The sequence below is a fragment of the Salminus brasiliensis genome, chromosome 16, assembly GCF_030463535.1.
Source record: "Salminus brasiliensis chromosome 16, fSalBra1.hap2, whole genome shotgun sequence".
Taxonomy (NCBI): Eukaryota; Metazoa; Chordata; class Actinopteri; order Characiformes; family Bryconidae; genus Salminus; species Salminus brasiliensis.
Window position 1 is genome coordinate 18,953,194 of NC_132893.1, and position 11,612 is coordinate 18,964,805.

The window sequence follows — 11,612 nt, forward strand, 5'->3', positions numbered from 1 at the left end:
TAGATGATTTAAAGGAGTATTTCTGTTTGCCATGGAGAAATAATGCTTAATGTATTTTTTTTTTTTTAATAAAACACTTTTTGAAGTGGTTATCAGCCCTGAAACAAATGTGCATTTTTGCTAACTTTTCTGGACACAGAAAGCAAGCAAATGCGCACACACACAGCTTGTCTAGTCCCTGTAGAGAAGTACCGCCAATTGAACAGGACTCTCTGGAGCAGATGAACATGAATATATAGGCACCATGCCTAATGCCAGGCATGGGCTAGAGGGGTATAAAGAGTCTATAATTTCCACAATTTACCAGACCATCAACATGCAAAGATATGCTGGCTGGAGATACTGTTGTTTTCAACTTCTGAAGGTAGAGGCAGACTGTGCAAATCACTGCCGGAACAGAAAACAAGAAGACAAAGACTTCCACAGAGGTCAACTCTCTTTTTGTTCAGCAATCAGGAACACCTAGCAAGAATGAGGAGCCAACAATGACGTCCATCACTTTCCAATCAGCAAGGCAGAAGGCTCCAAAATTTGTATACACACACACACACACGTGTTGCATGAAGATCGAATGAACCGCATGAGTAGTGACTAACCTGTTTGCACTTTTTCCTCAACACATCCACACAGGCCTTGCTGAGTAATCAAGGTAAGTGCGCCCCCTAGTGGGAATGTTGTGTTCTGCGTCAGACAACACAAAAGCATGAAAGTCCCTGATCCGAGACGCAGCGGCGAGCTGCATTTGAGTAAGAGCTTTGAATAAAACAATCGCTCTGTTCAGGGACTGCTCTCATGACTACAGCAGATGGAGCCTGTATGTAAATACGGCTGCGAGCGCTTTATTCTTGTCACAGCCTCCACAGGAGATCACAAATACAGGACGTGATGCAAGCAGTTGTTTTGCATTGGCACGGTTTTAAATTCATGCTGAAAATCTACATCTAAATCTTCGAGATGTGAACCGAAACGGAGCATGAAGGAGGCCTTTATGCTAAAGGGTTCCTAACAGAGGAACAACGCTCAAACAGTGGAGTTTTAGGAGAAGCAACCAGGGCAATGACAACTTGGGCAGGTACCTGTTTGAGGCTCTGGGCTTGATGGAAAAGATGTGCTCTCCTTTGTTCTGCCCTCTGGGTGTGGTAGGAGTTCTTCTGGCTCTGAATCACAAACACAACCTCTCGGAGTGCTGAGAGAGAGAAAGTGGGAGAGAATGGGTGAGAGAGAGGGAGGGAGAGAGAGAGATCTTTCGCTCAAGGATGTAGCAGTGATTTGGCAACTGGAGGGGACATTTTAAAGGGCCCATATCTTACATTTTCTCTATTTTTCTTTTTTATTATTATTATTATTATTATTATTATTCTTTCCCCTCATGTCCACTTATGCTATTTGTATTGGTTTACAAACCAAAAACAACTGTATTACATTTTTCAACCTTAAAAATGAACAGGTTGTTTTAATACTGTACCTTTAAGCTTGATGCATGTAAATGATCTTTGCTCTGATTGGCTGTCCTGTATCGTGCATCATTCCAAAAGCAGTCCGGGCTAAAGGCCTATTCACACCAGGCCCGGAGAGAAGAGACTTCTGTGCTCTGTAAATGAGGCTAGAAACTTCATAGCTCTCATAAATGCCTAACCATTATTTTTCTCGCTCCCTGTCCGATTGTCCTCTCTTTAATTTCTCTCCTCCACACAATTAGCGAGGGAAACTATAGTTCACGGTTCTTTGTGGCCCTGAACAGACTAAGATGCTCCTAGACCCATTTTAAAAAGTTAATAAACTACTGCTAAATGCCGTCGGTATCGTCGGTATCCGAGGCCCCGAGAGAGCACAATTGGCCTAGATGGTGGCACATAAAGTTCTCGTCAGCTTTAGCTCTGCTCCACCGCACATTTTCTATAACCTCTGCATTTTTATAATCAGCATGCTGCTGCTGGTCATATAAGCTTTTCTGTTCAACTGCGAACAAGATTAGCGGTTCGGCTGCCGTCTTGACACTCATTCGTTTGTTCTGCAACCATGAATACAGAACTGATTGGTCAGCCTGATTTTAACGCATCGCTCCACCACAGAAAATAGAGCATAGACTCTCATTTAAAACTGTATGCAGAGTCATACAGCACACTTTCTTTACCAATTAAGACACAGCTAACATCGTGCGATCGCAGGTTTGATTGCTGGTGATGCCACAGCCATCCGTTGCCAGGAGTCCCAGAGAGCATAACTGGCCCTACTCTCTCCGGTTGACAAGGACGGTCCATCACTCTGCGTGATGCCAGCCATTTATCCAGCAGATTGCCAGATGGTGAAGCGCAATTCATTACTATTACTCCAGAGAATGTGTTTCAGATGCTCCAGAGTCCAATGGAGGTGTGTTGTACTCCACTCCAGCCAACACTTGGCACTGCATGCTGTGATGTGAGGCTTTTGTACAGCCAGTAACACCCCATTAATGAAGCTAATGATAAAACAGGTCTAGTACTGATGCTGCTTCCAGCAACTGAGGACAGATTCAGGATGTTTTGTGTGCATCATGCTTCAGCACTGGACAATAGCTCTATTCTGTGCATGTAATATTGTGGGAAAAAAGACCTTTTAATGTCAATAGTTTTATTTGGAAACTAAAACCATTGATTCAAATTAAAATAAGTTATTTGCAAACAGCACAAGTTGATCAAAGGAAGTTTCACTGTCATACACCCTACATATGTATATAAACGCAGCGTATACTTGCTACTATGTGTGGGGCAGTGGTGGCTCAGCGGTTAGAGCGCCGGGATATCGATAACAGGGTTGTGGGTTCGATTCCCGGGCTCGGCAAGCTGCCACTGTTGGGTCCTTGAGCAAGGCCCTTTACCCTCTCTGCTCCCCGGGCGCTGGAGTTGGCTGCCCACCGCTCTGGGTGTGTGTGTGTGCTCACTGCCCCTAACACATGTGTGTGTGAGTGTGTGTTCACTACCAGATGGGTTAAATGCGGAGGACACATTTCGCTGTACAGTCCACACTGTACAGTGACAAATACGTGCACCTTTACTATATCCAATACTGCCACCCTTGAAGTATAAGATTTGCTTTTTACCAGAGGTGTCAAGTAACTAAGTACAATTACTTCGTTACCTTACTTACCTTACATAGAAAATTCAGGAGCAATTATTTTTCAGCAGATTTTTTACTTCTACTCCTCACATTTTATCTGTACTTTCTATTCCTTACATTTTAAAAATAGCCTCGTTACTCCTATTTCATTTCTATTTTTTTTTATTCTGCACTATAGTGCACTATAGGCCCCTATGGCTCGGCCTAAGCTTTTGCCATTTGTTTTCCTTATATTACTTTTCTACCTTAAGTAGTTTTGAAACCAGTACTTGTACACTTTTTCTTGAGTAAAAAGCTTAAGTTGATACTTTAACTTCTATACAAGCCTTTTTAAACCCTAGTATCTACTACACTTCTACCAGAGTAATGGTAATACTTTTGACACCTTTGCTTTTCACTCCTTTGAGTAAAATTTATTTAATCAGAAGAATGATATCACATGGATGGACCACCATGGTCCATGGTCCATGGCAAGTCTTCAGCAGTGAACCACAGACATGTTGATATTATCAGATAAATACAGACAGACTGTAATATTCCTGTAATATTTACGCTGATAAATAAAGTTCTAAAGTACTAAATTGCTGCTTACATTAGCAGAAACATTAATGTCAGCACATATAATTGTTGTTGTGATACCGGAACTTTGATACACGTACTCATATTTGATACAGAAAGAGGGGATGTCCAGTAATGTCCAGCTTCATGCCAGTTTCAGCCAAGAACAGATCACACGCAGGCAACAGGGCTTTAAAAGGGGGAATTAAAGTTTTAAAGATTTGCCTACATTCAGAGGATCAGAAACATCTGCTGGGCCTTCAGCAGGAATTTCAAACACCTTTCAAATTAAGTTCACAATAAGAACCAAATGCAGTCATAAAATGATAAATGCCACCCACTGCGTTCTACATGCACTAGAGTTTTATATAGTACTGACTCATAATGATAGAGGAACCATTTACAGTGCTATATAAAATCATTTTATAAAATATTATATTAAGAAAAAAGACAACGCATGTCTATTTTTGCTGTTTTTTTTACTTTTTAACTATCTGAACTCAGCACTTTACACTGTGTCAAAATTTCCCAATTAATGGACCAAAGATTTAACATGTCAACACACACTTTAACGTGTTATTTCTTTTTAATGCAAATTCATCTTTAAACCAAATTTGACCCCAACTACCTCCCTAGGTCACTCTCTTTACAGAGCCTAGTAACGCATTAGCGCTTTTATTGAGCGATGTATACACAGCGTAAAGATTACACTTTATTTATGAATTTATGAAATATGGATTATTCATAATTACCTCTCGTTCTCTTACCCCTTCCTCACCCATCTCTCTCTAACACACACAAGCACACACTATTGCTCCTGTAGCTCACTCTCTTTATAAAGCCTAGTGACATATTAGTAGTTTTATTGGTTCCTTTTATTGATTCCTCTACATGGAACCACTGACTTTACTAAAAGCCCTTTTAAGAATATACCGTTATGTTAACTGTTAAATCGGTTAAAATCGCTTGTTTTTTACCATCAAAAGTCCTAAACAAAGCATAATATAAAAAACATAATATCTTTGTATTTTTAATCCCCTTCCATGGTTTAGTATCCGCCATGTGTAACGAAATTCATTTCTAATGCTTCTCATTCGCCTGGTGTGAAAGAAAATTTAGAACCTTTGCAACCTGTGAGCAGCTGATGGGAAACTGGACTGGACTCTACTCTGGAGGAACATATTCACCTCTTCCATAAACTTCGCTCACCAGTTGACTCACTGCAAATCACTTCAGATTTTATATTATTCCCCTCCACTCGTTCCAACAAACTGTGTTCCAAGTGCTCTTTTGGTGCTGTTGGTACATTTATAAATGTTGCCTGGCAGTATGCCTCAGCCAAATATCTTTGGGAAAGTGGAAAAAATTAGTTATCTTCTCTTTTACGCTCTAAACTAAGTGTTCTATGTAGTACTAAACAGAGATTTCTTTGAGTAGCAACGAGAGTGAAACCCTTGCTGGAGCTATACAGAACCATTTTATAAAAGCTTCTATAAAGAAGAATATACAAGAGGGTTTTCTTGTACATGAAGATCCATTTAGCCGCACAAAAAAAAACACTTACGTATTTAAACGGCTGGAATGACCTGGATTTCTGCATCGATTACTAATAAAATGTGGTCTGACTGTCCACACTGAGTAAACCTCCGAAGTGCAGGCTAGAAAAAGTAAGTGAACCCTTTGGAATTATCTGGATTTCTGCCCTGATTACTAATAAAATGTGGCCCGATTGTCCACATTGAGTAAATCTCCAAAGTGCAGGCTAGAAAAAGTAAGTGAACCCTTTGGAATTACTTGGAGTTCTGCATCTATTACTAATAAAATGTGTTCCAATTGTCCAAATTGCATAAATCTCCATAGTGCAGGCTAGAAAATTGTTATTGATAACCGGTAGATCCCTTTTTAGCAGCAATCACCTACACCATTTCCAAAAGATTTACAAAACATTGAGAAGGAAATCTGGAGCATTCCTCCCTGCAAAGGTGTTTCAGTTCATCAACATTTCTGGAATGCCTTGCGTGCACAACCCTTTTCAGGTCATGCCACAGCATCTCGATAGGGTTAAGGTCAGGACTCTGACTCAGGCATTCCAAAACATAAGTCTTTCATTTTTAACCATTCTTTAGATGCTTTACTTTTGGGTCATGTTTTTATCCTGTTGCATCACTCAACATGTCTTCAGCTTAAGGTTCAGACATCTAGGCCCTGAAGCAGCAAAGCAGCCCCAAACCATAATGCTCCACCTCTATCTCATCTGTCCACAGAACATTTTTTCTAATCTCGTTTCCTTAATTAAACGTCTTTCGCAGCTCCCAGACAAGTCATTAACATAGAGATTCACTTACTTTTTCTAGCCTGCACTGTGTACAACACTGCACTCAATAAAAAACATGAACAGTACAACTGTCTGTGAATAATTAGTTTAGTAAGATTGCGTCAATGGCCAGCAGAAATGGCCACTGGCAGGTACCATCAAGCAAATGCAACCACAGTGACCACCGTGTGTGCATATTTGTGTGTGTTGTGGTCAGCTTTTAGTCTTGTATGTTTGTGTGTTTTCTGGTCCACTATCCATTATATATAAATGTTACATGAAAAATAAAATGAATGTGAACTAACATTAGCTCTTGCAGCATTTTAGACAGCAGACTACTAGAAGCAGACTAATGAAGTTGTGTGGCTCCTCTGTGGTCAGAGTTATCATACCCATATGAGTAACTCTGGGTCTAAGCTGAATTTCGCTATGACTGAACCTTATATAAGAGTCAAAATGTGAACTTTGCCACAGGCGAGCTAACCCTGCTGCACACTGAACTGATATCGTAAGACAAACTAAAAAAATAAATACTCCAAAACCAACCACCAAGATTTGTCAAATGTGGTGGCTAAACGTCTGGCAGTAGTAGAGTACAGTCTGATCAGCAGAAGTTCTTCTACAATAGCTTTAAAGTCTATCAGTCTACTTACTTTAATGCAGTATCACTACCGTGTGCAGGAGTGTTAGCCTGCTTGTAGCATGTATGGTATTATTCATATTTTGAGTGCTTAAAGACATCCTAACTCAGATGATCCAGTGGCATTTGGGAGAAAAGTGCAAATTGCAAAATGACGCATGACCTCAGTGGTCTGTTTCACACAGAGTTGTGTTATATTGTTTCTCAGTTATGACAAAATATGCACTGGTGCTGCACTGTTGTGACACATGCTGATATAAAGAAAGAGAAAAAAATATACTGAATGGGATACTAATATAATTAATGTAATTATATGTATTAGTATTGTAACAAGGACACAGAAAGTCTAGTCCAATCGCTAAAGTAGTTCCCAGCAATTTCAAGGGTGGTTTTAAACAACAGGGAGTAAAAACATTCAGTTGGAAGAACTTTAGAGACTGTGTAGGGAGTTTTGAACAACAGCAAGGTTAGTCATTAGTTATTACATGTCTACTGAAGAGCAGGTGTTGCTTCGTGTTTAAAGATACTGCAGGATGTTCAGAATATGGGCATTTAATCAACTGTAGTTCCCTGCACTTACATTTTGTGCTCAGTGTGTCGGAATATAAAGCACTGCTTAGGAACCCATGCAGCTACAGTGCAACTGAAGCATACCACTGAAAGCTATTTGAGTACTAACAGTGCCCCCTTGTGGGGAGCATGCTAAAGGTGCCCAAGAGGTCCTTTACATCTAAAAACATATTGTCCCAATATGTCCCAAATTTAACTGACATAATTTGGCAGTTGTCTTTTATATTGTCGAAATGTCGAAACGGATGATTGAAGGTTTGCCACTTTGGAGAAGCAAGGTTTTTGCGTGACATCAACTATTAAAATTTCTCTGTATCTATGGCTCCAAATATATGCGGAGCCACACATAGCTTGATATAGTCCCCGTTTACACCTGGTCACTTCATGGATCATGAGTATCAGGATTATATCTGGATCTGGATAAGGCCAAAGCCACACCCAGGGCTCATTTAAAGCAGATACAAATCCCACTCAAACCACTTTAGTGAGGTGAGGTGGTCTGAGATGCATTTGAGCCACATGTTCACGTTGTAGCAGTGTAAACTCCTCGGTCTCTCCAAGACTCATTCAAAAATCTAGATACTAGTCACTAGTCTTAACGGCTCTTTGAGAGATTATATATTCAGAACCACTTTTTAATAAAGCACCCTTGAAGAACCTTTTTAAGTAGCACCAAAAAGGGTTCTACTCTCATTACAAGCACTAAACAGACCCCGTTTTCCAGTTACCAAAAGCAGAAGAGCTACTGTAGAGCTGAACCCAGTGAGGGAAAGCACCCAGTCCAACAATATCAATAATAGTGATGTGAGCAGCATCTACAGTTGCAAGAAAAGGTAAGTGAACCCTTTGGAATGACCTGGATTTCTGCCTTGATTACTAATAAAATGTGGCCGGATTGTTCACATTGAGTAAATCTTCAAAGTGCAGGCTAAAAAGAGTAAGTCAACTAATAATAATATATTTATTCATAATCTGTAATCACCTCCACCTCCAAACATTTTCTGTACCTGCATGTAAGATTGGCACAACATTAAGGAGGAATTTTGGACCATTTAGACATTTCTATAATGTATTGTGTAAATGATTTTCAAGCACTGATGCGTCCTTGAACAGCAAGTAAACCGATATCTGGACTACCTCAGCTGAGAACCAAACTGCAGGTAAACTAGTGCTTGAAGTGGAAATAAGTGCCAGTACTCATTTATACACCTTATTTACATACTGATTTGAAATCAGCAAAATCACAGACATCTGATACATTTTTACAGACGTATTTATAAGATTACTATGAATCAAAAATCTGATATGGAGAGGGCCGAAAAGACTACCGGCATGGCCTAGAGTGAAATCTAGACATGCTGGAACTATGTACTGCTGAGTATCAGCACAGTGGCTTATTTTTACTGGTAAGACTAAAAAAAAAAGCCAATCACAGGGAAGCGCATTTGGGCAAGGCTAAAAGCTAACCGGCGACAATAAGGAATAATTACTGTGTTTTTGTTGTAGTGTTTAAAACTATGCTAAAATGTGTTAATTCTATTGCCGTAAACCAGCCAATAAAAGCAGAGCTTATCAGCTTATTGACCAGCCATTCTCTAAGATCCACGGAAGACAAGCATCCAAGTTTTTTTCTGTCCTAACACCAAAGTGTTAAAACGAACTTCCACTGAGTATCCGAAACACACACGCTCGCTGTCTTCAAACACAGTACTTAGGCGAAGTGTAGTGTGAGTACTGTGGTCTCCATACTGACTTTTGCATTTAGTAGCGTCTAAGCTTAGAGGCATCTGTTGGCTCCTAGTCATGTACAAACTAACTAAGGCTATTTTCTCAGTAAGTTGTAAGTTGCTCCGCATTAGAACGCCTGCTAAATGTCTTAAAGTGAATAAATGGCCCTAGAATGTCAAACTGTATTTTCCTTGGTATATTTGCATAAAAAGTGTTCAGTACAGCAAGACTGGAACCGTTACTGGTGCTATACAGAACCATTTCATAAAAGCTTCTATAAAGAAGAATACAAGGGTTTCCTTGTATAAATGTAAAAACATTTACGCACCTAAACGGTTCTTTGAGTTTAGATCCACCATGTTAGTGTTTGAAGTCAGCGAGCGACTCCCAGGGAAAGTTTGTTTCACCACTTCGGTGCCAGGACAGAAAAAAGCCTGGGCAGCTTGAAGGGCTCTTGGTGCAGATCGACGATAAGCTGATAAGCTCTGCTTTCATTGGTTTACGGCACTAAAAGTAGCATATTTTGGCATAGTTTTAAACATGCCAAACAAACACTTTTTTTAATATTTCATTAATATCAGTCCACTTACTTTTTCTAGCCTGCACTTTTGTAAGTCGCTCCTGATAAGAGCGTCTACTAAATGTTGCATGTGGACTTCAGTGGAAATGTAATGTTATTGTTTGTTTGCTTGTGTTTTGTTCTCACCAGCCCTCAGTAGAAGGAAAATCACAGGTTTCATTCGTAGGGAAAGTAACAGGGTTGTAAGTAGGCCTCTAACGTTGCATCTGGGCATCTTTTTTCACCCCAGTCAAAGTCACACTCCTTTTATACATAAAAAAAAATTAAAAACTAATGAAATACTCAGTAAATGCCTTCTTTGGCACATTTAACTCACCGATGAACTGGTTTACAGACACTTGTGTGTCCACTGTTCTCTGTGGGAAAAGAATGAAGAATTAAAATGCATTGCTAATGTCAAAACATTTATACCCTTAAATCACAGCAATAGTACCAGCGATAATTCACGATAAAGTCGTGTTTAATGTCTAAAATCACTGTGAAAAGCAGCTGAAAGAACAGAAGAGTTTCTTCTCACTTGAGGGCCACCTGCTGTCACATCATGGGTGGAGCTGTGAAGAGGAACTGTGGAGAGAGAGAGAGAGAGAGAGAGAGAGAGAGAGAGAGAGAGAGAGAGAGAGAGAGAGAGACTATGAATGATCAGCCCTGGAGCCTCAGCATAACAGACGACCTCAGGACACAATAATGAATGAAAGTCAGCTCAGAAATCAGAGCACAGGACAGGGCACAGTCTAAACGATGCCATAGATGTCGTCGTTGTTTTGGGCCATAGGCTTAGAGTTAGGCTAGCCTAGCTAACTTACTACTCACCACAGGAGAGCAGCAGAAACCAGGGCAGCAAAGTGACACTCCAGCCCCCTCGCTTAGTCATAGCACGCGTGTCACCTGCTGTAACGAGGCAGCTTCTCGTCGTTCTGGTTTATCGTAAGTCTACACCGCCGCGAAAAGACGCGCTTTGTGAAATAACATCACTGAGGCGTCCATGATGCTGAGCAGACCTGTGAGCGAGCAGCGGCCCCTGGCGGCGAGCTGGCGACCCAGCGCAGCAGCACACAAAGGCTCCTTCAGGTCCTCTCTCTGCATTGATTAGAGACTGATTCACAGCGGGGCGCGAGGATTTTTAATAAACCTGCCTAAAGATGAATTATGAAATGAAGTCACTCACAGGTGGTCTGGGTTTCTTCTGAAGGTTTGTTTGTATGTCTGTGTGTGTGTGTGTGTGTGGGGAGGGGGGTCTGATTGGTCACGTGACCAGAGCCATTTACTTGAACCTGAGAAGAACAATGACATTAGGACAGCATGGTGGGGTGTAGAGCCTGATCCCACCTAGAATACAACCTATCGTTTTTTATAGAATACAACTTATTTGTATTCTACTGTGTGTCTGTCCAAGAAGTAAAGTTGATGCACTTTATTGGCGCTAATGCTTAATTGATCTACAGTGTATTTAGCTAGCTAGTTCTGTAAGACTCCTGGTCTTATAGGCAAGGACGGTAGCTAAAATAAACCCAGAAGACTAATTCATATTTAACTGATAATTAGCAGGGGGGCAAAAAAAAAAAAAAAAAAAAAAAAACCCCAAAAAGAACCATAATAATAACAACAACACTTGAATGAAATAGATCTGTCACTGGTACGACTAGCAAACCAGTGTTCAAAACACAGCATATACTGGATTTGCTGTTTTAAGCCTGGCAAAACCTGGACCTCTGATTTATTAGGTCCAGATTTTTAGATTTAGATATCTGTATTATCATCCATATTATTATCATCTATATTATTATTATGTGACAAGACAGTTACTACTCCATCCACCACATTCCCACCTCATATATATATATATATATATATATATATATATGGAGTATTAACTGTCACATAATAATAACAATAGTAATAATAATAATATATAAAACGATATATGCATATATATATATATATATATATATATATATATATATATATAGATGTAAAGAGGAATGGTGGGACCAAATCATATCTAGTCGGTGGTGGGCCAAGGGAAGCTGATCAGTCGTAGAGCAACAAATGGGCTATAGTCAAGAACTGTGTACTTATAAGGGTACATGTTTCTGCTAAAGTGGCCAATGAGTGTAAATGTACAGGAC

At 40.0% G+C, this 11,612-nt stretch overlaps 1 protein-coding gene across 2 annotated transcripts in view; it reads right to left on the reverse strand.

The window, feature by feature from the left end:
- Positions 1 to 10,477, reverse strand: part of b3glctb (beta 3-glucosyltransferase b) — a 94,646-nt gene extending 84,169 nt beyond the window's left edge. For both annotated transcript variants that reach the window (XR_011977643.1, XM_072659381.1), the window contains exons 1-4: positions 10,297 to 10,477; positions 10,004 to 10,050; positions 9,803 to 9,842; positions 1,077 to 1,186 (exon numbers count right to left, since the gene is read on the reverse strand). Coding sequence is in view for 1 of the 2 variants with exons in the window: in XM_072659381.1 (XP_072515482.1) it covers positions 1,077 to 1,186; positions 9,803 to 9,842; positions 10,004 to 10,050; positions 10,297 to 10,357 (258 nt within the window). In the remaining variant the exon portion in view is untranslated. The remainder of the gene's footprint in view (positions 1 to 1,076; positions 1,187 to 9,802; positions 9,843 to 10,003; positions 10,051 to 10,296) is intronic.
- Between the last annotated feature and the right edge of the window lie 1,135 nt (positions 10,478 to 11,612).